Raw genomic sequence first — 26,687 nt, forward strand, 5'->3', positions numbered from 1 at the left:
AGCTCGTAATTCCAGGAGACTTTGGAGTGGGAATGAATCCCTGAATCCCATCAGACTCCACCAGCTGCAGGGAAATCTCCTTTCATCTGTGGTCCTGAGAGCTCAGTGCAGTAAATATTACACCCAAATCAATTAATGGGAAAACAAACTCGTGACAGCTGAAGGCAGAAGAATGAGGTTCATTGCAGGGAGCCAGGGGAGGATTTTAGGAAGTAAAATGTGAATCTGGAAAAGTTTCCAGGCGAGTGAGACTGATCCAAATGCCAGGGGTAAATGCCAGGGATAAAGGAGACTTGTGGAATATCCACAGAGCAGCCCCAGCTGAGAGCCCTCTCCAGGCACTCCCATCCCAAAAGTGCATTAACAGCACTCAGCCTTTGAGCCTTGGGCAGAGCAGAACCCTCCTCACATTTGGGGCTTTCTGCTCCTCTCAAAGACCTGAACTTTTGACCAAGCCTGGCACATCCTTCCCAAATCCACTCCCACCACCAAACAGAGCCTTTTCCCCTCCCCAGTCTATAAATACCACTGGTGCCGAGGTAGATGTGAGCTATTTATAGGCTGAACACACTGTACAGGAGCAGTGTGACCTCAGGCAGTGCCTCTTCTTTATCTCACCATGGAACAGCTCCTCCTCATCCCCTTCTCTTCCCAGGAGTCATTCCCAAGCTCCTGCAGGTGCTGCCCATCCTGAGCACCCTCCCTGCACCCAGCCCTGCTCCCAAACCCTGCTCCAGGCTCCCGTGGGCCCCGGCTGCCCCTCACCTTCCTCTCCAGCTGTTACATTTCATTACCCAAAGCTAAAAATACAGCAGCACTTTCCCCAGATGACTTTCCCCACCAAGTCACCATGGCAACAGATGCTCCCGGCTCAGAGCTGCGAGGGGATGTGGTCCATGGAGCCAGGCTCTCCACAGACAGTGCTGGGGCTTGGGAGAACCTTTGGGATCTTTCCCACTGCAGCATCTCCACAGGAATGCTTTACCCTGAGCTCTGTCCTTCAAGGATCACAGGGGGAACGTGTGGAGGTGCTGCTGCCCTCTCCCCCTGCCCAGCCTGGAAAATCAGGCAGGTGGATTTCCCCTCCCTGGGGGGTCAGAAATCCCAATATTCCTCTTTCCCTAAGCAGTGTCTCCATTTACTCCCAAATGTGGGCAGCTGACACAGATCCGTATTAGAGGATAAAAGGGGGGAAAGATCCCAGGAACAATCAGAGAACTGGAAGTTCATCCTGCCCCACGGAATCACAGAGTCCTGCAGTGATTTGGGCTGGAAGGGACCAAGGCTCACCTTGTTCCACTATTCCAGGTTTCTCCAAGCCCCATCCAGCCCTGGCCACCCATTCATGCTGATGAACACCTTTGTTAATGGCCTCAAAGGGGCAGCAGCTACAACGTGAATGAAATTCCCAAATGATCTAAGGCTGGGAAGAACTGGAAGGGTGAAAGTCCAGCGGGGAGGAGGGAACAAATCAGGCTTTGGGAGCAGAGGGGGCTGAGGCAGCAGGAGCAGAGGAAAAGGTTTCCCAGGAAAGTTTAGCCTGAGGTTTGTCCCTGGGTGTGAAGATTCCTGTTCCACAGGAGCCCAGGGCACAGCACTCCCTTCCCAGAGTGATTTGAGCATTCCAGAGCTGTGCAGGGAAAGGAGGGGGGAGATGTGTTTGCTTTTAATTCATTCCCTCTCTCTCCTCCCATTGAACAGCTGCACTTTGCAGCTTCCCGATTACAGAGCACATGTCCAATCAATCCCCCTCCTCCGGGAGCGGGAGGGGAGAGCCAGGGAAAAGGAGGAATCTTCATCACCTTTCTGAAGGGCACAAACAGCTCTGCCAGAGCCCGGCCCCGACACCTCACCCAGCAAGTGCTCAACTCCCCCAGATCCATCCTCATCCTCATCCTCCTCCTGCTGCAGCCCTTCCCTCCCCGAGCCTCCCCCTGCTCCTGCCCGACCTTCCCGCTCATCCCAGCTCCCTGCTCGGGTTTATTCCCAGGGATTTCCCTGGGCAAGCATCGCGATTCTGCTGTGTCTCCTGGAGGAGGAGGAGGAATAAGGATTCCCTGGAGAATTAATTCCATCGCATCCCCTGGCCGCCCTCGGCTGCCCTGGGGTGTAAATCCCAGCGGAAAAGCGCGATCAGCGCTCAGCCAGTGCCACAGGATCCCGGCATTGGTGAGACAAGAGTGGGGATAACAGCACCCCAAAGCTCCCCACCCATGGATCCCAGCCCTGAGCTGCACCTTTGGGCCCCGAGCACGCAGGGAACGATCTGAAACTGCAACCAGCTCGTCCTCGAGTGAACCGGGGAGGGAGGCTTGGAACTACTACAGCTAAAAAAATGGAAATTTCCAGCCCTCCATCTGCTATTCTCACTCTCCGTTTTTTGGGTGGGTTTTTTGGGTTTTTTTTTCTCCCTGCCACAAATTGCAACGAAGTGTCAAAATAACCCCGTTTTTATCTAATGGCAGCGTCCCCCCGGCGTATTCCAGCGGGAAGTGTCAAAACATTTCCCTCGGTTATTGGGATGGCAGCGGAGCCCTTCAGCATCCCCAGCTGGAGCTCTCACCCTGCCCTGGGCTGTCCCAGAGCTGCTGCAGCCTCTGCTCCTCTTCAGCACCCCAGAGCAGGCAGGAGCAGGGCTGCAGGGATGGGGAATATCCAGGAGCATTCCAGGTGCTCCAGCAGCTCCAGGAGAGCAGGGATGGCACAGGGACAAAACCCAGTGAACCTCCAAACCCTCCCAAACCCCCCCAAACCCTCCCAAACCCCCCCAAACTCTCCCAACCCGGGGCTGGCTCTGCTTTGTTCCCAGAGGGGCTGTTCCATGGAACAATTCCAATCACATTGGTGAACTCTAAAGCAATTTGGAAAAGCTTTTCCCAAAGCATCACTGGAGTGTTTCCTTAAGGGAGCCCCAAAAAGCCCCACAGCAACACTTGAGCCCCTCAGGAAAACTGACACAGCTCCAGCAGCTTCACCAGCAATTCCCAAGTATTTCCCTGTACAGAGAGCAGCAAACTCATTGCAAATGGGTTTCTTCTTCCTCTGTTTACCTTTTGCAGAAAACAGGAAAAACTGTTGTACTAAACCTTGAATCCTCCAAATGTTCCAGGAGAGTGATTGAAATATTTGCATTTCTCTGCTGTTTGGTTGTTTGAATGAAGCTGCAGTTTCTGCACATCAAAGGCCCATAAGAATAAAGCCTTCCTGAGAATAAATCCCTGTTCTGTCTCTGTGTGCTGTGTACCTGAAAGCAGTCCTTGAGAATTCCACTGGAAAAACGTGTTGGAGGCAAGCACAGACAATCCAGCTTGAAAGGGATTGCTTTCCTTGCAAGCCTTAATGGCATTTTAAATAACACTGAAGAACTCATTTCTTTTCATTTCCTACCTTTTGGAAACATCTTTTTCTTTTTTTCCCCCTTTTTTTTTTGTTTTGTTTTGTCCTGTCCTCCTTCCAGCACCTGGAAACCAGACTGGCTCAGCCCAGTAAAGCCAGAGGTGGATCCCAGTTCATCTCCCATTTCCCATCTCCCATTTCCCATCTCCCATTTCCCATCTCCCATTTCCCATTTCCCATTTCCCATCTCCCATCTCCCATTTCCCATCTCCCATCTCCCATTTCCCATTTCCCATCTCCCATTTCCCATCTCTCAGTTCCCATTTCCCATTTCCCATCTCCCATTTCCCATCTCCAGTTCCCATCTCCCATTTCCCATTTCCCATCTCCCATCTCCCATTTCCCATCTCCCATCTCCCATTTCCCATCTCCCATCTCCCATCTCCCATCTCCCATTTCCCATTTCCCATTTCCCATTTCCCATCTCCCAGTTCCCATCTCCCATCTCCCATTTCCCATTTCCCATTTCCCATTTCCCATCTCCCATCTCCCATTTCCCATTTCCCATCTCCCATTTCCCATTTCCCATTTCCCATCTCCCAGTTCCCATTTCCCATTTCCCATCTCCCATTTCCCATCTCCCATTTCCCATTTCCCATCTCCCATCTCCCATTTCCCATCTCCCATCTCCCATCTCCCATTTCCCATCTCCCATCTCCCATTTCCCATTTCCCATCTCCCATTTCCCATTTCCCATTTCCCCACAGATGGATGCACTGAACAGCAGCGCTGCCTTCAGAGCCTGTTTGGTGCTTGGGAAGGAGGCAGCAGAGCTGCCAGCACAGACAGGCTCTTCAGAGGGCTGCTTTAATTAACTGCTGTGATATCAAAGCTGAAGGACTCCTGACACACAATTACAGGGCATTGTCTGAGCTGGAAAAAGCCGTGTAACCCTTGCCTTTATCATCATCTCACTCCTGCTCACTCCATACCTCCAAAACACATCCCATGTCACATTTCAGTGGCCACTTCTGTATCTGCTGAACAAATGAACATTTCTAAAAGTACCAGGAAATCTCAGAACCTGAGCACACAGCCAAGCACAGAGGCTGCAATTGCATCTCAGAGCTGGCATTAGAACTGCAGTGAGCTGCTCTGAACTCTGCAGAAGTCCACCTTAAGCTCTGCTTTGGAGGAGATAATTTATGCTGGGCCATCCATCTCTGTCTGGGAGGCAGAGCCACACCTGAGCTGGGGACAGCCTCTCCCGGGGTGCTGAGGGGACAGAGGAGCCACCACTTATCTGTGTGACCTCAGGTGCTGGCCCATGGAAAACCCCTGGGAAAGGATACAGGTGATGGCTGGGAAATCCCAGCAGGTGTTTGAGCCTCTTCCAGCTCATCCTCCCAACAGATGCACTCCTTTTCTCTGTGGGGTCCATCATTCCCTCCCCTCCTGCCCCAGCCCGCAGTGAGAGCCTCATCCCCAGGGACCTGGGGCCATCTCCTCCCACGCCCCAGCTTTGAGTCATTCCTGATTTATTCCCTTTCTCTGATTTATTCCCTTTCTCTCACACCAGCCTCGTGCTGCCGGTTCCATCCCCTGCTCCAGTTCCTGCATTCCCTCTCTGCTGCATCTCATGCACAGCCCCAGACCCTGCCTGATTCCAAACACAAGGATCTTGGCATGATTCCCAAATCCCTGCCTGATTCCCAAATCCCTGCCTGATTCCCAAATCCCTGCCTGATTCCTGAATCCCTGCCTGATTCCTGAATCCCTGCCTGATTCCCAAACCCTGCCTGATTCCCAAATCCCTGCCTGATTCCTGGCCCTGTCCCTGATTCCCAAATCCCTGCCTGATTCCCAGCCCAATCCCTGCTTGATTCCCAAATCCCTGCCTGATTCCCAAATCCCTGCCTGATTCCCAAATCCCTGCCTGATTCCAGAATCCCTGCCTGATTCCCAAATCCCTGCCTGATTCCCAGCCCTATCCCTGCCTGATTCCCAAATCCCTGCCTGATTCCTGGCCTTGTCCCTGATTCCCAAATCCCTGCCTGATTCCCGAATCCCTGATTCCCAAATCCCTGCCTGATTCCCAGCCCAATCCCTGCTTGATTCCCAAATCCCTGCCTGATTCCCAAATCCCTGCCTGATTCCCAAATCCCTGCTTGATTCCCAAATCCCTGCCTGATTCCCAAATCCCTGCCTGATTCCCAAATCCCTGCCTGATTCCCAGCCCTATCCCTGCCTGATTCCCAAATCCCTGCCTGATTCCCAAATCCCTGATTCCCGAATCCCTGCCTGATTCCCAAATCCCTGATTCCCAAATCCCTGCCTGATTCCCAGCCCCATCCCTGCCTGATTCCCAAATCCCTGCCTGATTCCAGAATCCCTGCCTGATTCCCAAATCCCTGCCTGATTCCCAGCTGCATCCAGAGCCTTCTGTGCCATTCCAGAGGCTCCTCCAGAGCTGAAGGCAGCAGGGGTGGTGAGGGCTGGTAAAGCCCAGGCACTCCTGCCCCTCTCCCCACAGTTCCAGGTGGGAATCCAGCCGAGGATCCAGCCTGATTCCAGGAGGGGATGAATCCCTGAGGGGATGAGGAGCTGATTTTCGGGAGGGTGAAGCAGGGACTGTCCCCTGGGTCTCTGGGCACAGGAGCTGCTCCTGGGGCACAGGTCCTGGTGCTGGAAGCACAGAGCTCCTGGCTCTGCCACAAACCCATGAATATCCCAGAGAGAAAGGGGCTGTGGATGAAGCAGCCCCGAGCAGCACAGCCCCGTGCTGGGTGCAGAGAGATTTCTACACAAAGCAAAGCAGATCAGGCTCACGTTGCTGGAAAAGGACACCAGATGCCTTTGACGTCACCTAAATTATCTCTATTTTTAAAAGTTACTCTTTCCCATTTGCTGCCAACTCAGAAAGTCCAATTTGCCAAGATAATCTATGGAGTGGGGATGAAGATTTCCAAAGTTGAGGTGTCGGTCTCTTAGCAACCGTAGTACTCTTTGTATTAAACCCAGCCCAGGCGTCTCCTGGAGCCTTTTCTGCACCTAATCAGCAAATTCCCATTAAAGACACAATATTGGAGAAACGTCACCCAGGATCCAGGATACATCTAAACACATGGAGTCTGTGTTCTCTCTGCTCACAGGGATATTTATAGCAGGGAGGCAGAGCAGGGAGGGATGTGGCATCTCTTATTCATGCGAGGGACTGGATAAGAAATGAGAATGTAGGGGAAAAAAAGATGCAGCGAGAGCTGATAAGAAAAACAACATAAAATCATGGCAAGAACTTCTTCCAGCTGGGTCTGGTTCAAGTGGTGGCCTTTGGCTGGTGGGAAGGGGTGAGAGAAAAGCAAAGCTCCCTCTCCTTGGCTGCTCTGCTTCCAGCCCAGCGTTTGGAGCCGTTTGACACCTCCCTTTCCCCAAGCCTACCAGAGTTCTGGAAAAAGGGCTTTTGCCTCCCACATCCACATCTGCTTCTCCCAGCCCAGCAGCAAGCTCTGACTGCTGGGAAGCTTCCCCTGGGTGACACCTCCGGGTGCAGAAAGCTGCTGGGGAAGGGGTGACACGGAGCCACCTCCCTGTGCTGTCCCTGTGGAGCTCCTGTGCTCCCTGCACAGCAATTCTGGCCTTTTCTTTCTCTTACAAACATAACAAAAACCTCAGGAAAACAAGGCAGCGTGGCTCTGAGCCACAGTTTCAGTACAGCCAGCCCAAAGAGGGTTCCTGATCCCCCTGCATCCCTGCAGGCTGGGTGAGGAATTCCCTGTCCCCTGTGCCCAGGATCAGCCTGGGCTGTCCCCACCTCCCAGGGCCACGCTCTGCAGCTGAGGATGAGGAGGATCCCAGCAGCATTTTGGGATTTCAGGCACCATCCCCTGCCCAGGATCCCCGTGGATCCTCCCACATGGATCCTGCTGGCTGCTGCTGGCCAAGAGCAAGCTCTGCTGATTCCTGGGGCACATCCAGCACCAGGGCAGCAGCACAAAGTGCCACACTCCCCACACTTCATTGGGACGCTTTATGAATTAATTGGAGTACAAAGTCAGGTCTAATTGATGTTTGTATTGATTGAACTGCTCCAAGTCTTAATTTTGGTTGTAAAACTTCCTTTAAAACAGAGCCATTTATAATTAAGACAGGATCTGTAATTAATGGAGTTTTATACTCATAAAACTGCCTCTCTCATCAGTCTAAATTAAACTCCACATGAAAGTTGGAGCAAATTAAATACAGTAGATGCCAAAACTACTTTCTCTGAACTCTTTGCTATTCTTATTAATGTGGAAACAGAAGAGATGTGGAAGTGTGGAAGATGTTGGAAATGCTTTTTAGAGAGGAGACAGCATGGTCTGAGTCCATCCCCTGCAGGGTGAGCACAGAGACATCCCCATCCCCTTCCACACGAGGCACTTCCCACATTCCAGCTGCAAAATTGACATTTTCATATTAAAAAATTCACATCTTGCCCCTCTTGCACCGTTCTGACAAACACAAAACTGCTTGGAAAAGTGTTTCATTCCATCAGAGTCCCACAAGAGACCCAAGGGGGGATTGGCAGAGGTTCCCTTCACGTGCCAGGGGTAATTTAAAACAAAGATTAATTAAAACAAAGGTTAATTAAAACAAGGGTGAGGATGGGCCTGGCCATGCCCCCAAATCTCCATTAATGAAACTCCCCAGCTCTGGTAGCTGTGGGTGACCAAATGGCTCTTTCCAGCCTGATCCACTGGAAATCTTCACAGCCACAATATTTACACAGCCCAGACAATTCTGAGCCCGTGGCAAGAAAATAAATCACCGTGGACATATGTACAGAGCTAAAAGTTCCCCAATAAATCTGTTTGCCATGTCTGCCCCATCCACATCTAGGTAATTAGCAATCCCCTGCTTTAAATGCTCCCATTTAATTGGGGTTGCTGTTTTGAGTGGAATATCATTTCCTCTTCCCAAAAGGGCCATTGCTATTTTCGTATCATGGGGTTTTTTTCTGGCTGCCACATTCTGCTCTCCCCACTCAAAAGAGTCACTGCAGCCCTCACCAAGTATTTCTGGCTGGAAGATTCCTACACACATCCCTGAGCTGACGTGCAGGGAGGCTCTCCCAGCTGCCCAGAGTTATCCAGGGCTATCCCCCAGGAGCCCAGGAGCTGCTGCCAGGAGCTGCTCAGGCGCTGCCTGCTGCCATCCTTGGCTGTCCCCATGGGCAGGGGACACCCCAGAGCCTGGGTGAGGAGCTCTGGCCATTGCCACCAGAGGGTCTGTCCCCTCCCTGGGGGTGAGGATTATTCCAGCTGCTCCCGAGCAGCCAAAGCAGAGCTGGGGCTGGGGGAGGTGCAGGAGGTGCCTCCCCAAATGTGGGAGGGAAATGCCCGAGCAGCACCAAACCCCTTTGTTTGATCTGTTGTAGGGCAAAAGCAGAGGGGTCTGTGGCTCTGCTGCCTCCCTGCCCAGGCCACTCTCTGAATCTGTGCTGCTCTCATTCCACCAAAGCCCCAGGAGCAGGAACAGGAACAGGAGCAGGGACAGGAGCAGGGACAGGAGCAGGGACAGGAGCAGGAGCAGGAGCAGGGACAGGAGCAGGAGCAGGGACAGGAGTAGGGACAGGAGCAGGAGCAGGAGCAGGGACAGGAGCAGGAGCAGGGACAGGAGCAGGGACAGGAGCAGGAGCAGGAGCAGGAGCAGGGACAGGAGCAGGAGCAGGGACAGGAGCAGGAGCAGGAGCAGGAACAGGAACAGGAGCAGGAGCAGGAACAGGAGCAGGGACAGGAGCAGGAGCAGGAGCAGCAGCAGGGACAGGAGCAGGAACAGGAGCAGGGACAGGAGCAGGGACAGGAACAGGGACAGGAGCAGGAGCAGGGACAGGAACAGGAGCAGGGACAGGAGCAGGAGCAGGGACAGGAGCAGGAGCAGGGACAGGAGCAGGAGCAGGGACAGGAGCAGGAGCAGGAGCAGGGACAGGAGCAGGGACAGGAGCAGGAGCAGGAGCAGGAGCAGGAACAGGAGCAGGAGCAGGAGCAGGGACAGGAACAGGAGCAGGGACAGGAACAGGAGCAGGGACAGGAGCAGGAGCAGGGACAGGAACAGGAGCAGGAGCAGGGCTGGAGCAGGAGCAGGAGCAGGAGCAGGGACAGGAACAGGAGCAGGGACAGGAGCAGGAGCAGGAGCAGGGACAGGAGCAGGAACAGGGACAGGAGCAGGAGCAGGAGCAGGAGCAGGAGCAGGAGCAGGAGCAGGAGCAGGAGCAGGAGCAGGAGTAAGGGAATGCAGAGCGTTGATTATTAATGAAGCACATCAATTACCACGCTGGTAATTACCCAAAGGAGCGAGGTTCAAAAGAGCCTCTCTCTGTTCCCCCAGCAATTCCCAGCCCAGACACCCAGCCCAGACTGGAGCACTCCATGCATGACAAACTGGGATGGGACTGGGATGGGACTGGGATGGGACTGGGACTGGGATTGGGTGTCACCCAGCCAAGAGCCCTGGCCTGCTGATCTCCTACAGGGGAAATAAACTGAACCCTTCAATCTCCTCCAAACCCCTCTGCAAAGCCCCACGAGCTGCTGAGCTGAGCTCCTGAGCTGCTGTCTGACCCCATCTCCTCCTGCCACGCCTGAAGGGAGCCTCAGCCCTTCTCTCATTGATGGGAGCTGCAGAAATCAAAGCAGAAATCAAATCTCCTTCTCCAAGGAGGAAAAAAAGCAGATTGGAATTGCCAGAGCCAGTGCAGGACAGCAGAGAAGCTGAGGAGGAGCCAGACTCCCCCTCCAGAGCCCTGGATTTAACCAGACTCGGGATTTGCTTTGCTGCCATTTCCTCAGCTCATACATTCCAGCCTTCCTGATGAAAAGTGAGAGCCAGACAAAAGGGAGGATGGGGAATCCAGCAAAGGAAAGCTGTGCATGAAGGAGCCTGGAAGGCAGCTGGAGTGAGCCCTGAAGAAGCCATCAGCTCCCTAAACCCATTCCCAGAGCGGGTGGGAAGTGTCCCTCGTGCATCCCAGCCAAGGCAAAGCCTGGATGTTGTCAGGGCTGGGCTGGAGTGGCCTGGGCCCTGCCAGGACCTGCCCTTGGCTCCCTGGGCTCTGCCAGGACCTGCCCTTGGCTCCCTGGGCTCTGCCAGGACCTGCCCTTGGCTCCCTGGAGCTGCTCAGGGGAGCACTGGAAGCCCTTGGGAGCCCCAGGGGTGTCTCAGGTGTCACCCCACACCTGGGGCTCCTCTGCCAGCCTGGGGGGGTCCCTGCACGTCCCTGCCCCAGTCCTGCTCCCTTGGATGGAAAGGAACCATCCCCAGGCACTGTGTGTCCTTCCCCCAGGGCAGAGCCAGCCTCCCCCTGCCCCCTCCCCAGCTCCAGCCTGCAAGGAAATGCTTGGATTTCATCTTCCTGTGGAAGCTGGGACCTGGCCAGCCAAAATCTGCACGTTTGCCACACCTTCAGGGCAGAGCTGAGTGAAAAAGCTCAGACCCAAAATGAAACACTTCGCTATGGAACAGATGAGAATTCTTTTTCCCTCCATAGCTTCCGATTCATGGGAGAAAAATGCAAAAATTCAAACGTGCAGTTTTGCCTCAGATTCAAAGAAAAAGTAGAAAAAAGTAGGGGCATCCATTTATGTTTTAAACTGCAGTAAACTGAACAATCCTGTATTGGCAGTGCCTGTCCTGGGGCTGGTAACTCTCCCTGAGGAGCAGATCTGCACAGTCAGGGATGTTTTACTCCTCAGCCCATCTCACTTCCACTGCCCCCAGAGCAAAGCAGGACAGAGCACCCAAATTCCTCTGTGTTCTCATTTTGCCTCCTGCAGCACTGAGATCACATTTCCAGGGCAGTGAGGAGCTGCACTGTGCTGGGCACCCCAGACACGCTGGCACACACAGCTCCTATTCCAGAGCAGGAATTGCTGGGTCCCCACAGCACAAATCCCCTCAATCCTGAGCCACTGCTGAGCACAGAACTGCTCCAGGCCTTTTGGACCCCTGGGAAGCAGCAGAAATTCCAGTGGGTTCCAGATCCCCGTCCCTGCCCCTCCCAGCGCTGTTCACACAGTCCCAGGCCCTGGATTAGATTTTGTTGAAAGGAAAGTAATGAGATTTGTGTTTCCTTGCAAATTAAAAATAAAATGCTCAAAAGAATAATCCTAAAATACAAAATATTGCCTCATCTCAGATGTTTCTAATAGGCTTGTGTTCTAATGGCTTATTTAGAGAGACTTTTCCTAAATGACATCTTAATGATGCGGATTCAGGACCATGAGACACAAATATAATTCACTACCAAAGCTTGGGGGTTTTCTTTCTTTGGTTGTTGTTGGTTTTGGTTTCTCTCCCCAGAATTGTTATCAAAATAAAGGAGACATTTTCAGAATGCCTTTGTGCTGTTCTGCACTGCTAGAGACTGAAAATTCCAAATGTCAACATTTCTGGGAGTTCTGTTCCCTGCTCTTCCTTGGCTCGTGCTGCCTGTGGCCCCTCAGCTCCGGGCAGGGCTGGGACTGAGCAGCTCCCTGATCTTCCATCCCCTCCCAGTCCCATCCCAATCCCATCCCAGTCCCAATCCCAATCCCAATCCCAATCCCAATCCCAATCCCAATCCCATCCCAATCCCATCCCAATCCCATCCCAATCCCACCCCAATCCCAATCCCATCCCAATCCCATCCCAATCCCAATCCCAATCCCAATCCCAATCCCAATCCCAATCCCATCCCAATCCCATCCCAGTCCCAATCCCAATCCCAATCCCATCCCAATCCCATCCCAATCCCATCCCAATCCCATCCCAGTCCCAATCCCATCCCAATCCCATCCCAATCCCAATCCCATCCCAATCCCATCCCAATCCCAATCCCAATCCCAATCCCAATCCCAATCCCAATCCCATCCCAATCCCAATCCCATCCCATCCCAATTCCATGCCAATCCCATCCCAATCCCATCCCCAATCCCATCCCAGTCCCAATCCCATCCCCAATCCCAATCCCAATCCCATCCCCAATCCCCTCCCAGTCCCATCCCAATCCCATCCCAATCCCAATCCCATCCCAATCCCATCCCAATCCCATCCCAATCCCAATCCCATCCCATCCCAATCCCATCCCAATCCCAACCCCAATCCCATCCCAATCCCATCCCAACCCCAATCCCATCCCAATCCCATCCCAATCCCATCCCAATCCCAACCCCAATCCCATCCCAATCCCATCCCAATCCCAATCCCAGCTGCTGGAGGGTGCCAGGACCCTGCAGCTCTGGGCACTGAGCTCCACAGTCTCCTGTCCTGTCACTCTGGGTGGTTCCTGTGATGCTCCCGTGGCTGCTGCTGCTGTCCCAGCACTGTCCCTGTCCCTCCCTGGTGTCCCTCTGGGCTGGTCCAGGCCACAGGAGCCCTTTGGAGCGGGGATGGACAGGAACAGCCAGGGAATGTCCAGGGAATGTCCAGGGAATGTCCAGGGAATGTCCAGGGAATGTCCAGGGAATGTCCAGGGAACACCCCGGGAATGTCCAGGGAATGTCCAGGGAATGTCCAGGGAATGTCCAGGGAATGTCCAGGGAATGTCCAGGGAACCTCCAGGGAGTGTCCAGGGAACACCCAGGGAATGTCCAGGGAATGTCCAGGGAGTGTCCAGGGAATGTCCAGGGAATGTCCAGGGAGTGTCCAGGGAATGTCCAGGGAATGTCCAGGGAATGTCAGGGAATGTCCAGGGAATGTCCAGGGAATGTCCAGGGAATGTCCAGGGAATGTCCAGGGAATGTCAGGGAACATCCAGGGAATGTCCAGGGAATGTCCAGGGAACCTCCAGGGAATGTCCAGAGAACACCCAGGGAACACCCAGGGAACACCCAGGGAATGTCCAGGGAACCTCCAGGGAATGTCCAGGGAATATCCAGGGAATGTCCAGGGAACACCCAGGGAATGTCCAGGGAACCTCCAGGGAATGTCCAGGGAACACCCAGGGAATGTCAGGGAACCTCCAGGGAATGTCCCAGCTCTGGGCTGCAGGAACCCTGTCCCAGGCAGTACCACAGTGCCTCAGCAGAGCAAAAAGGCAGCAGGTGAGGATGAGACCCCTGGATGCTTCCAGGAACATTTCCTGGGATAGCAGGGACTTGTTAAACCCAGGTTTAACACCAGGGATTGAAGAACTTCTAAAATTAATGATCCAGCCCGGGAGCTCACATCAAAAATTAAAAATCCCTATTAAAAATGGGGTAAACGTGTCACAGGCAGATTGAAATGCCTTTCATGGCAGGTTTAGTGTGGATTTGCTCCATTCCCGTGGCCAGAGGGGACACAGGCAGTGAATTCCCAGCCAGGGAGCCTGGCAGGATCCACAGCAGACCCGAGGGGAGCTGCACCAAGGCACAGTTTGGATCCCTCTCCCCAAATCCATCTTTGTCCAGCTCAAACAGCTCCACCTCCACTACAACAATCCAGGAATCCTGCAGCCCTGCCCAGGCAAATCTGAACATCCCCCCCAGTGACTCCCTGTCTCTCCAGCCCGTTCCCAAACTGTGTCAGCAGAGCTGGAGCTCAAACCCTCCCTTTAATTGTTGTCCAGATGGTGTCCCTGTCATTTTCATTTGTTGGCAGCCAATCCCATTTTATTTGTACTCTCTTGCTGCAAGGACTCTCTCCTTGGAGCTGCTGCTGGTGCCTGCTCCTGGATTTTGGGGCAGGGGTCCAGGTGACACATTCCCCTTGGGAAGGGCTGTGGGGCAGGGGGAGCAGAGCCCCTGGAGCCTTTCCCAAGGCTGCCTTTGTTCCCCTGGAAAATCAACCTGCTGGAGCCCAGGCTCCCTGTGCAGGGCTGGGGGTGTGAGGGAGGATGGAAATGCTGGGCAGGGGTCTCCCCTCAGCCAGTGCTCCCAGGAATGGTCCTGCACTCCTGCCACAGCTCAGGGAACGACACCCACACACAAACCTCTGCCCTGGGGAGCCCTGCAGCCTCCTCAGGGCTGAGCTGCCCCAGCCCCAGGGACAGGGAACCATCCCTGCCCCATCCTGGAGCTGGCTGGAGCAAATGGGAGCCTGCAACCCAAGGATTCCTGCAGAATTCCCTGTGCCAGAATTCCCTGGCACAGCTGGGGCTGCCCCTGGATCCCTGGCAGTGCCCAAGGTCAGGCTGGACAGGGGAAGGTGTCCCTGGATCAGCTTTAAGGTCCCTTCCACCCCAAACCTTTCTGGTTTGATCCTCAGAACATTTACACTGCACCAGATTTTATCATTTCTTTAGGGAGGCTGTTCCATACCCGGAACTCCCAAGTCCCAAGGAAATCCACACTGGAATTCCAAGCTGTAGTTGGAAAATTGGCAGAAGGAGCTTGGCAGAAGGGAGGGACAGAGCTGCTCCTGTCCCCAGCAGCCTGGACATGGTGCTGGCACACTTTGATACTCAGGGACATGAAACCCCATCCCAGCTCAATAGCAGACAGAAATAATTCCATTTCCAGCCATGGCCACTCACAACAGCGACCCTGGGGATGAACCTCCCTTGGAAAAGAGCTCTGGGAAACAGCAAATGTGCTTTATACAGTCCCAGCCACTTCATTAATGCTTGCAGGGCTTGCACTGAGCGTGGGGAGCTGTGCAGGGATCCATCTTCCTTCCCTCATTCCCCTTTTCCAGGTGTTTTTCCCTGTCCCTGGAGCCCAGCAGGCTCAGCCTGTTGCTGCTCCATGACTCAGCCCACTGACGAATGCCTGTGTCCCCTGGCTCTCCCTCCTGGAGCACCCTGCTGCTCCTGATGCCACCTGCAGCACCGAAGATGAGCAGTGCCCAGCTGGGGAGGCTGCAGGGACTGTCCCTGTCCTCTCCCCTCTGTGCCCACCTGCAGGATTCCGGTGCCAGGGAGAGCTCAGCCCCTGGAGAGGGACAGGAGCCAGGGAATCTTCCCAAAAGCAGCAGAGAGAAGCAGCTCTGCAGCAGCCACAGTCCCAGGGATTTGTTAAACAACACCCCCAGAGGAGCCTGGCTGGTGTCACAGCCCTGCAGGACCCGGTCCCCTCCCTTCCAGCAGCCAGGGATTGTCACCAGGCGTGCAGAGCAGCGTGAGCAGCCCCAGCTGCATGGGCAGAGGCAGGGTCAGGATGGCAGGGCTGTGTTTATCATGTTGGGACATGTAACCCGTGCTGGGTGACCCCAGAGTGTCCCCAGAGTGTCACAGAGTGTCCCCAGAGTGTCACAGAGTGTCCCCAGTGTCCCAAGAGCGTTCTCAGAGTGTCCCCAGTGTCCCCAGAGCGTCCCCAGAGTGTCCCCAGAGCATCCCCAGTGTCCCCAGAGTGTCCCTGCCCCAGGACTGCCACCCTGCCCAGCTCCAGGTGCTGCAGCCCCCAGCCCCTTGCTCAGGGTGCCGTGCTGGCCAGCGGGGGACAGAGGCTGATCCCAAACCCAGGGGACAGAGGCTGATCCCAAAGCCAGGGGAGCAGCAGGGGACAGAGGCTGATCCCAGCTCCAGGGGACAGAGGCTGATCCCAGCTCCAGGAGAGCAGCAGGGGACAGAGGCTGATCCCAAAGCCAGGGGAGCAGCAGGGGACAGAGGCTGATCCCAAACCCAGGAGAGCAGCAGGGGACAGAGGCTGATCCCAAACCCAGGAGAGCAGCAGGGGACAGAGGCTGATCCCAAACCCAGGAGAGCAGCAGGGGACAGAGGCTGATCCCAAACCCAGGGGACAGAGGCTGATCTCAGCTCCAGGAGAGCAGCAGGGGACAGAGGCTGATCCCAAAGCCAGGGGACAGAGGCTGATCCCAAAGCCAGGGGAGCAGCAGGGGACAGAGGCTGATCCCAAAGCCAGGGGACAGAGGCTGATCCCAAAGCCAGGGGAGCAGCAGGGGACAGAGGCTGATCCCAAACCCAGGAGAGCAGCAGGGGACAGAGGCTGATCCCAAACCCAGGGGACAGAGGCTGATCCCAGCTCCAGGGGACAGAGGCTGATCCCAAACCCAGGGGACAGAGGCTGATCCCAAACCCAGGGGACAGAGGCTGATCCCAGCTCCAGGGGACAGAGGCTGATCCCAAACCCAGGAGAGCAGCAGGAGCCTCAAACCCCCTCAGTGCTCTCTGCAGCTGCCCAGGGATCTCTTCCACACCCAGGGAAGAGGGATCCAGGTGGGAGCTGGTGCCAGGGGAGGTGCTGGGAAGAAGCAGCAGAAATCAGGCACCTGCTGTGGTTAATATTCCCTAATGATGGGAAAAGCTCCTGGAGAGGGATGTCCCCACACTCCTGCTCCTGTTCCCCTGCAGCCCCTTTGCTGGGCTGCTCTGCTCACACCTCCAGCTCAACCAGGCAAAACCCTGCCATTGCCACCCTGAAGCTCCACATTAGGGACTGCAACAATCCCAAAAATCTCTCCCAGTCCAGAAAATTCCCTGCAGACCCCTCAGCCCCCTGCTCGGTGAGGCACCAGATGCCAACACTGCCCTGCAGCAACATTTCCTCCTGCTGGTTCCCAGGGAAGCTGCCTCAGGGAAGGATTTCCTGGGATGTTTACCTGGATAAATGTTGCTGCCATGGTTCACCTTTGGGTTCCTCTGCAAGGCCCTGCTTGCCTCTCCCCCCAGCCTGCTTCTCCTGCACCTCCCTTCAGGTGAGATTTGTCATATTCCCACTCTGGCAATGTTTTTCCCTCCTGACAATACCCTTTAGATAGTGCCTGTGGAGGTGGATGACTCAAGCTTGACATGATTATTTCCATCCAGCATTTTTTATTAAAAATACTCCTGATGGTTCAGAACGTGAGGACAGGAGCTGCCTTGGAAGGGATGTGGAAAGCTCAGAGTCTGCACAAACTCTGCCATGGTTTTATGTCAAACAACAGAAAATCTGTGTGGAACAGCCCCTCCCAGCCTGAATTCACCACTCCATGCACAGAAAGCTCCAAGCACATGGCACTTCCATCCCCCTGAGACCCCTCCATGCTTCCAGTCCCTCAGAGCCAGGTCATGGACGAGCTGCCACTTCCAGCTCTGATATTTACCTGGAGTTACAGAGCTCAGCATCTCCTGATTCAGCTCTGGGCAAGCAAATTCCCTTTGTGACAGCTCCCAAACACCCTCACACCGCTGCAGACCCACAAATAGCAAACACCCCTGAGCAGAGTGACCTCTCCTCTGCAGCCTCCCCCTGCTGCCAGCAGCGTGCTCAGAGGCAGCAGCACGGAAAAACCAGAGTGGAGCTGGGGATGGCAGATGGGTGCTGCAAATCAGGAAAGTTTTGCAGGGAAAATCTCCCTGTGCTCTCCTGAGGCCTCACCTGGGAAACCAAACACAGTTCTGGTGTCCCCAGCGTGGGGAGGATGTGGAATTATTGGAATTATTGGAATTACTGGAATTAATTATTGGAATTATTTGAATTATTTGAATTATTGGAATTATTGGAATTATTGGAATTATTGGAATTATTGGAATTACTGGAATTATTGGAATTACTGGAATTATTGGAATTATTGGAATTATTGGAATTATTGGAATTATTGGAGCAAGGCCACAGGTGGCCCTGAAGTTGATAAAGGGACTGGAGCACCTCCCCTATGGAGACAGACTGAGGAATTTGGGATTGTTCACATGGAGAAGGCTCCAGGGAGAGCTCAGGGCCTAAAGGGGCTCCAGGAGAGCTGGAGAGGGACAGGGGACAAGGGATGGAGGGACAGGACACAGGGAATGGCTCCCAGTGGCAGAGGGCAGGGCTGGATGGGATTTTGGGCAGGAATTGTTCCTGGCAGGGTGGGCAGGGGCTGGGATGGAATTCCCAGAGCAGCCCCTGGATCCCTGGCAGTGCCCAAGGCCAGGCTGGATGGGTTGGGAGCAGCCTGGGACAGTGGGAGGTGTCCCTGCCATGGCTGGGGTGGCACTGGATGGGCTTTGAGGTCCCTCCCAACCCAAACCCTCCTGGGATTCTGTGATTCTGAATATTCTACTGGAAAATCTTTCAGAGCAGAGGCAGAGCAGCACTCGGAGCGTTCACCCCAAGCCCTGGGCTCCTTCCCCATTACATCACTCAGAATCAGAGCCCTTTCCCATTTCCTGCTCTCCCTGTTCTCCTCCAGCCCCCACCTGCAGCTGGAACAGGGAGAATTCCCAGTTATTCCCTGTGGGATGGGCTGGGAGCGGGCTCAGGCTGCAGCTCCGTCCCCTGCAGCATCCCAGGAACCCTTCCCAAGTGAACAGTGCTGACACACACAGCGCCAGACACAGGGAAAAAAGAAATCTGCTGGCAAGAACCCAACGGATCAGGCACTTGTTGGAGCCTTGAGCGCAGAGGAACGTTATAGAAAATTCCTAGTAACTCCTCCAGCTCCAAACCTATCATAATTTAATCTGTGTGACTGGAATTTCTCAATAGGCTGGAACTCCCTCAGGACCAAAATCTCATTGAAAAAGAAACCAAGGAGAATTTTGGCATCTCTTCCCCAGCCTGGAAGATGAAATGCAAATCTGTTATTGGCATCGAGCTCTCACAGCTTGATCCATCCAAAGAGCTCCAATAGCCTGACATTAACTTCTCAAGGAAGAACATTTTGTTACTCATCCTCAGACAGTTTATGCTTGAAGGCAGAAAGACTAATTCTGTTTGGGGTTTGGGCAGTGAACCTTCCCCAATTACCAGCACAGTCAGGCACTGATCTGGTATTAGAGACACAACACGGGGAGATGGAGGCTGCTGACTTCATTTCAAATATGAATCCCAGAGGCTGAACAGCTCCAGCCTCTCCTCTGCCCTGCCCGGGTGCGATGGGTGAGCTCGGGGCCAGCAGGGAGGAAGAGGAGCTGAGCTGGAGCTCCCCGAGCTGGGGACGGGCACAGAGCTCAGGAAAGGAGCGGATCTCGATCCGAGCAGGAGCTGTGAACACAACGGGTCACAGCCGAGAAGAGAGCCGGGCACCCCCGGGGAACGGGGAGGGGAGAGGGGACAGAGGGGACAGAGGGGACAGAGGGGACAGAGGGGCAGAGGGGACAGAGGGGACAGAGGGGACAGAGGTCCCCCCGCAATGTGGGGACACACGGCCACTGCCCTGCGGCTCCAGTGAGCAGCTCTCGGTTCTCCTGCTCCAATTTCCCTCATTAGCCGCTAATTAGCGGCTCCGGAGCGCCGGGTCCCCCGGGCCAGGCGGGGCTGGGCTCTCCCGGCTGGGGATGGGGACACCGGGACAGGAGGAACCGAGCCTGGATTCCCTTCCCCAGCCCGCACAGCCCGGGGCCAGGAGAACCTCAGGGAAGGTGGAAGTGAGGATGGATTTCCAGTTCCATCAGGGAAGTGAGGATGGATTTCCAGTTCCATCAGGGAAGTGAGGATGGATTTCCAGTTCCATCAGGGAAGTGAGGATGGATTTCCAGTTCCATCAGGGAAGGGAAGTGAGGATGGATTTCCAGTTCCATCAGGGAAGTGAGGATGGATTTCCAGTTCTATCAGGGAAGTGAGGATGGATTTCCAGTTCCATCAGGGAAGTGAGGATGGATTTCCAGTTCCATCAGGGAAGTGAGGATGGATTTCCAGTTCCATCAGGGAAGGGAAGTGAGGATGGATTTCCATTCCTCACCTCCTGGGCCAGGGCAGAGGGGATCACCAACAGCTCCAGGGGGAAAGGATGGACCTTGCAGGCAGCACACGTGGACAGCCTTCCTGAGGGACCGTGCCAGACCAGGGCTGCTCTCTGCTCCCTACCACTGATCGGGAAAATGGGATTTTAGAGCTCTTCCCATCTTCTTTAGCCACAAGCTGCCTCCGTGCATCCTCTGACACTGACACATGGAGAGGAGCCGCCCTTTGAGAAGGCCTCAAAGCAAGTGAGACTTGGTGGGAAGAGCAGACTCAGCTCTGCAGGGTCCCAGGGAAGGCTAAAGACATCTTTGGGACAGTTTGAGCCTAAATGTTCTCATTTCACCCATAAAACACAGGCTTAACATTTCCAAAAGCTGCAGAAGGACAAAAGCCGAGACTAAAGCCACAGCACAGCTCCCAAGACAGCTTTGGTCAGGGATGTGTCCCTGACCCACTGAGCCATCCCCCAGGCATGGACAGCACGGGGAAGGTGCAGAGGAGCCTCCCCCAGCCCAGGCAGGGCAGCACTCACCATCGAGCTCCTCCACGGAGATGTTGGCCAGCTGCTCGCTGTCGCTGCCGGCCGAGAGCGAGCGGTTCAGGTAATTGCCCTTGTACAACAAGCCAGCTGTCACATGGTGGAATGGCATCTTCTCCCTGCCAGGGAAACGGGAAAAGAGAGGGGGATTGGTGTTATCTGCCCCTGTCCCGTGGGAATGGAGCCTGGAGGAGGGGCTGGAGCACAGAGGGGTGAGCCAGGCAGGAGCTGAGTGAACAAACAGCAAAGCAGCTGCTGCCCCTGGGTGCTGCAGAGGACTGAGGGGAGCACTGGAGCCTTATGGAAACAGGATTTCCCAGCAGCCAGACTGCAGATTTCAGCCTTGGTAATAATTACAGAGAGCAGTGGGGTCTGCACTGCCCTGCAGGTAGAAGGTTACAGTGGAATGCTTTGGGTTGAAAGGACCTCAAAGCCCATCTGAACCACCCCAGCCATGGCAGGGACACCTTTCCCTGTCCCAGGAGCTCCAAACCCCATCCAGCCTGGCCCTGGGCACTGCCAGGGATCCAGGGGCAGCCCCAGAGCACAACTCCCAAAGGCATGGAAGGGTCTGGACACCCTGAGAGCCCTCAGAGGGCTCAGCCAAGCTCCCTGAGCGAGGTGTTTGTCACTGCAGGGCCCCAGCTCCAGCCCCAATGACAGGAGAACATCCACACTTGAGCCCCACAGAGAACGTTCCCATCTCCCAGAGGTGGGAGCTGAGGAAAAACCCCTCTCCAGGGGAGGCTGGAGCAGGGAGTGTTTGCAAAGCCCACAGGTCCCCAGGGAAGGGCAGGCTCTGCCCAGCCAGGAGTGGGAATTGCTGTCAGCAGCTCTCACCCTGTGATTTAGGAGACACGAGGAGGGGGCGAGTTTGCCAAAGTCAATTGAAATATTAAGAGGAAGATTTGTCATGCCCAGGGCTGGATTCAATCAGCACAAACCCATCCCGGGCCTATTGTACTGCTCATTTCCAGCAGAAATAAATCAGCAGAGTCCCCAGAGCCACCCAAGGGGCTGGAGGTGGCCAGGCCAGGCTGGGAGTGGCTCTGGGAGCCAGGGCAGGCTGTCCCACCCCAGGGACACCCAGGGACACCCAGGGACACCCAGGGACACCCAGGTGCTGTGCCCCAGGAGGGAGGTGCCACCTCTGGAGTGCTGCCCCAGCCAGCACCACCATCACCAGCAGCATCTGCCCAGCCTCAGCCAGTAACCCAGATGGATGGACAATACACACAAATCCATCTGGGAACAAACCCTTCCTGCCTCCCCGGGCTGGGAACAGCCCTGACAGACCCCCAGGAGCAGAGCAACCTGGAGCCACGGGCAAGCACAGAGGGAGAGCCACGAGGCTCCTCTTGCACTGCTCAGCACGTTCCAGGAATTTCCCTGGCAGTAATTATGTAAATAAATCCTAATCGTAACTTTAAGTATTTTTATTTGGGAGCCAGTTCGCTCCAGCAGCACATTAGAAACGTAAACAAGGGGTTCTGTTTCATTAAGCACATCTGGAATTTCCCAACCCCTGCCAGTTCATGGCTTTCACTCTGAGACGTTGCTCCCTCTGACACCTGCTGGGCACTGAAGCAGGAGCTGATCCTGGCCAAGGGACACTCCAGCACAATTCCAGCTCTGGGATCCCTGGAGAGACACTGCAGCCCTTGGCACCACCTTCATTTGTATCCAGCCCACCACAAACCATCCAGGCAGCAGCAATTCCTGTTTTCTCTGGATCATCACCCCCCAGGGTAATCCCAGGGCTGGAAGGGACCCACAGGGGTCATCGAGTCCAGCTCCTGGACAAGGTTCCCCAGGATCCTTCTCCAAGATGGAACTGGGATCAGTTTCCATGTGCAGCCTGGGAATCCATCCTGGGGAGTCCATCCTGGTTTTCCAGGCTCAGGCATGGAACACACAACACCCACGGATGGATCCTGTGTCTGCCCTCCCCACGGAGCTGGAATTGTGTGGATCCCAGGGGTGGGAGCACCCTGGCAGGATCCCCAGCTGGATATCAACCCCTGTGGTGTCAAACAGAGCAGGCAGGACGGGGGTGAGGAGAAAATGGAGATTTCCAGCTCTGCCACAGGCTGGGATGAGCCAGTCTGAGCTGCAGGAATGGAGAGCAAACCTCCATGGATGCCACACAGGAGTGGAGCCCCAGCACAAGCTTTGTTCTCCCAGCCCTTTCCCAGGGCTGCATTGGAAATCCAGGAAGCAGCCAGATGGTTGGGAAACTGGAAGTGGGGCTGGGGAGTCCCTGAGGTCACTTTAAAAACCTTTAAAAATCCATCAGATGAAGTGACGGTGTTAAAGATGCTCCTCCCTGGGCACAGCAGTATTTGAACACCTAAAGCAGAGCAGGGCAGGAGGAGATGATCCCACTTTCCCCAGTGAGGCACTGCCATTGTCCTCAGAGGGAGGCTGAGTGATCTCCAAAGGGACAGCAGAGCAAACAGAGCCCTGGGAAACTCCTGGACTGTCTGATCCCCCATGAGGCACCAGCCAGGGGACACCACCAGCCTCCCCAAGAGGCTCCACTGCCATTCCTGGTCCCTTTCCACACCTCTGTCCCTGCTGGGGGGCCATGGTTAGGCCTGGCTTAACCTCTGGCATGGGAAAGGCTGAGCTGGACTAAATCCCCAGAGCTGCTTTGAAGCCAGCACAGTTCAGGGAAGACAAAATCCTTGTGCTGGGAAGAGTCACTTTGTCCCTTGTCACCTGCACTCCCCTGCTGCTAACAATAGCCTTAAAGATTTTTTCTTTTTTAATTTACTTTGTGCACAAACTTGGCACGTGGAGCGCAGTCTGAGCTGAGCTGCCGCCTGCAGGGCTCCCAGGGCTGCTGGGGGGAGCTGGGAGGATGCAGAGCTCGCCAAGGTGTGAAGGTTGAAGCTGCAGATATGAAGTGCCCGGCTCTGGTTTAATCAAGCTCAGCTTAAGGGTGTGAAGAGAGCCAGGGCTGAGCAGGCTCGGGCTCGTTCTGCAGTGCAAACCAAGAGAAGAGGCCTTGGGATGGCTTCAAATGATTCCTTTAAAAGAAGGTCCCAAAACAGAGCAGGGAGGGCAGTCCTGCAGGAAATCCGTGTTTCCTCACTGCTGATCCCAACCTTTATTGATCCCAGAGCCCCAAACCCCCAGGAAGGCACATTTGGGACATTTATAAACAGGAGAGAGAGCAGAGGCTCCTGCTGAGCTGCCCTGGACACTCTGGGCAGGTTGGGAGAGCCAGATCTGCAGTGAGCCCTGAAATTCCCTCTGAGCTTCACACAGGAGGGCTCCCACCTCCCTGGCTGGTTCTCAGAAGTTAGACCCGGCTTTTCCACACACATCTTCAGCAAATTAATCCATCCAGACAGATCCCAGAAACCTTTCACAAGGATTTATGGGCTGCAAACACGAGATCTGAACCCACACACGTCAGCTTCACTGGACATCTGCTGGTAAAATCCAGGTAAAATCCAAATTGACCTCCAGGGACCATTCCCAGTCCTGACCCACCACGTCCCCACGTGCCCTCTGCACACCTGCCTGGCCCTGGAGCTCCAGCTGAACATTTACTGCCACCAGCCTAAGGAAATTCCTCTGAATGGGGCAGGAAATGCAGGTCTGGCACACACTGGGGAGGGACAGCAGCAATAAAACTCCTCACGGTGATCACTGGGCAGAAAACCTCCACAAACAGATCATTCTCAGCATTCAAGGATGTAACTGGGAAGAAAGAAAACTCCTCTGCAAGGCAGAAAACAAGATCTGAGTGACAGCCTCATGTAATGTGCGGCACCTCAGGAGCCACAAACCTCCACGCTGGAGAGCTACAAAGCGCCCAGAGCTTCAGAAGCTTTGTGCTGGGGCTGTTTCCCACCTTCCACAGCAAATTCAAAATGAAAAAGGAGAAGGGCACTTGAAAAGACATCTCCAAACAACTGCTGCTGCTTTGAATTGCACAGAAAGGGAGCGCTGGGGGTGCCGGGTCAGGTATAAAATCCAACATTTCTGTCTGGGAGCTGCACATGTGAGCACACAGGGGAACAGGGAAATCGCTGTTTGTTATTTTTGAAGCGTGGCTGGGGCTGATCCTCAGCTCAAAGAGCCGGGAGGAGAGGGCTGCGAGGAGCCGATAACTCCGAATCTGTCCCCAGGGCAAGAGCAGCGCTCCCAAGGGGATAAAGACCCTTTCCACCCCAAACAGGCTTAAAGTGCCCGAGTAATGAACCGGCACCGCTGACTCACCGCAATTCCCTCTCAGCCAAGCCCCTCTCAGCTCCCAAACTCATCCTCACCTTCTGCAGACAGAAATCCCCAGATTTCTGCTGCCCCTGGCCGTGTTTAACCAAGATTAGTAAAAAATTTCCATCCTCCAGGTTTGGGAAGCCTCCGAGTTGATGTTAGAAAGTGAAAAAAGAAAACCAGCAACTCAACAGAAATCTTTAATCTCTTCTCTCCTCTAATAATTCTCCTGAAAACATGAAAAAAAATCAGTTTGGGAATGAAAGTTTGAGGGTTTTATGGCAAAGGAGATCAAACAAACCTCCCTGAGGGACAGGTCCAGCCTGGCCCCAGGGATGTGCTGCTGGAGCTCAAGGGTGGAAGCTCAGGGTGCTGATGGATTGTTTCCCACGCTGGAGGCTTTGAGCTCCTCCTGGGCTGAGGATGCTGAAGCTTCCAGCACTTGCAGCCCACCTGCTGCCCATTTTCCCTGCCCAGCCCGTCCTGTCTGTGCTGAAGGGGAGCCAGGAGCACCCCGAGCCCAGCAGGGACCCCCCCAGCAGGGATGGGGGCTCCTCCTGGCCCCTGCCCAGGAATCATCAGCTCCTCCAGGACGGACAAAGCAGGGAGCAGGTTCAGCTGAGCAGCCAGAGCAGCTCAGGGCTGCCAGAGAGGCTTTGGGGCATCAGCCAGCCCTGCCCAGCCCCTCACAGCAGCTCCACCCTGCAGCCCTGGCTGCCCACACACAAAACCATCCCAATTCTCTCTCTCTGGAATGCTCAGCTCGGTTTTTTCCCTGGGTACAACATGAGATCGCTCAGGACTAAATGATGGGAACGAGGAGGTCCTCGTTGACAGCAAGAAAAACAAAATATCCCAGAGCTTTGAGCTGAGGAGCTCAGCAAAGCAGGGGGGAAATGTCACTCGTGCACCCCCACCCCCCAAAGCCATCCCGAACACCTTTCCCTGCTCTCCTGAGCCCTTTTCTCCCCCACTCACAGCTGCTGAGTGTTTGCCTGGCTGCAGGGCACTGTTCTGAGCTTCTGTTCATTCCCTCCTGTCCGGTTCCCTCCCCTGGGCAGGAATAAATCAGCCCTGGAGACACGAACAGCAGCGACTGCTGGCACCCCCAGCACCCTGCTCCACAAAACAATACACAATGGATTATTCACAGCACACCCTGCGTCACACACCAGTAATTATAAACATGAAATCTATCAAATAATGACAATTAACAGCGGATTTGACAGAATAACACACTCCAAATAGCCTGGTGGTTGATTACGTCTTATTAATGAAATGCCAAAACATTGAGGGCTCTTAGCAGGACAGTTAATTGCTCCCAATAAATCTGACTTGTGCCAGACCTCGTCTTTAAAGGAGGCTTTGGGACATCTGGGGAGGGTTATTTCTTAAAGCCATGGCTGATGGTTCCTACAGAGAATTCCCTGGGAGCTGGGAGGGCTGGAGCCACCAACACACAGGAATGAGCAGAGGGGAGTGAGAGACAAGGGCAGCCCGAGACTGGAATCACTTTCTATAAACTGGGGTGCACTGGGGTGCAAGATCCCAACCCAGATCCACCCCCAGCACTCCCCTGCAAACACCAGAGCCAGCAGATCCCTTGGAAAAGCATCCCCAGACACAGCAGCCCAGATCCCAGGGATCCAGAGAGGATCCAGAGAGGATTCCAGGGGATCCAGAGAGGATTCCAGGGGATCCAGAGAGGATCCAGAGAGGATTCCAGGGATCCAGAGAGGATCCAGAGATGATTCCAGGGGATCCAGAGAGGATTCCAGGGGATCCAGAGAGGATTCCAGGGGATCCTGAGAGGATCCAGAGAGGATTCCAGGGATCCAGAGAGGATTCCAGGGGATCCAGAGAGGATCCAAGGAGGATTCCAGGGATCCAGAGAGGATTCCAGGGATCCAGAGAGGATTCCAGGGGATCCAAGGAGGGTTCCAAGGGATCCAGAGAGGATCCCAGGGGATCCAGAGGGGATTCCAGGGGATCCAAGGAGGATGCCAGGCTGCTGGGAGAGGGTGACCTGTCCCAGCCAGGGG

The 26,687-nt window shown here is 54.7% G+C and overlaps 1 protein-coding gene and 1 long non-coding RNA gene across 2 annotated transcripts in view; both read right to left on the minus strand.

Moving 5' to 3' along the window:
• CALN1 (calneuron 1) overlaps nucleotides 1-26,687 on the minus strand; it is an 88,817-nt gene that overhangs the window by 38,620 nt on the left and 23,510 nt on the right. Inside the window, exon 3 of the mRNA XM_058854682.1 lies at nucleotides 20,410-20,534. Coding sequence (XP_058710665.1) covers nucleotides 20,410-20,534 — 125 coding nt within the window. The remainder of the gene's footprint in view (nucleotides 1-20,409; nucleotides 20,535-26,687) is intronic.
• Nucleotides 3,079-3,411, minus strand: LOC131587139 (uncharacterized). The gene is made up of 3 exons (XR_009279307.1): nucleotides 3,388-3,411; nucleotides 3,245-3,269; nucleotides 3,079-3,170 (listed from the first exon to the last, which is right to left on the minus strand). It is a non-coding gene; the product is annotated as an uncharacterized LOC131587139 (long non-coding RNA).

This window comes from Poecile atricapillus, chromosome 21 (genome assembly GCF_030490865.1).
Source record: "Poecile atricapillus isolate bPoeAtr1 chromosome 21, bPoeAtr1.hap1, whole genome shotgun sequence".
Taxonomy (NCBI): Eukaryota; Metazoa; Chordata; class Aves; order Passeriformes; family Paridae; genus Poecile; species Poecile atricapillus.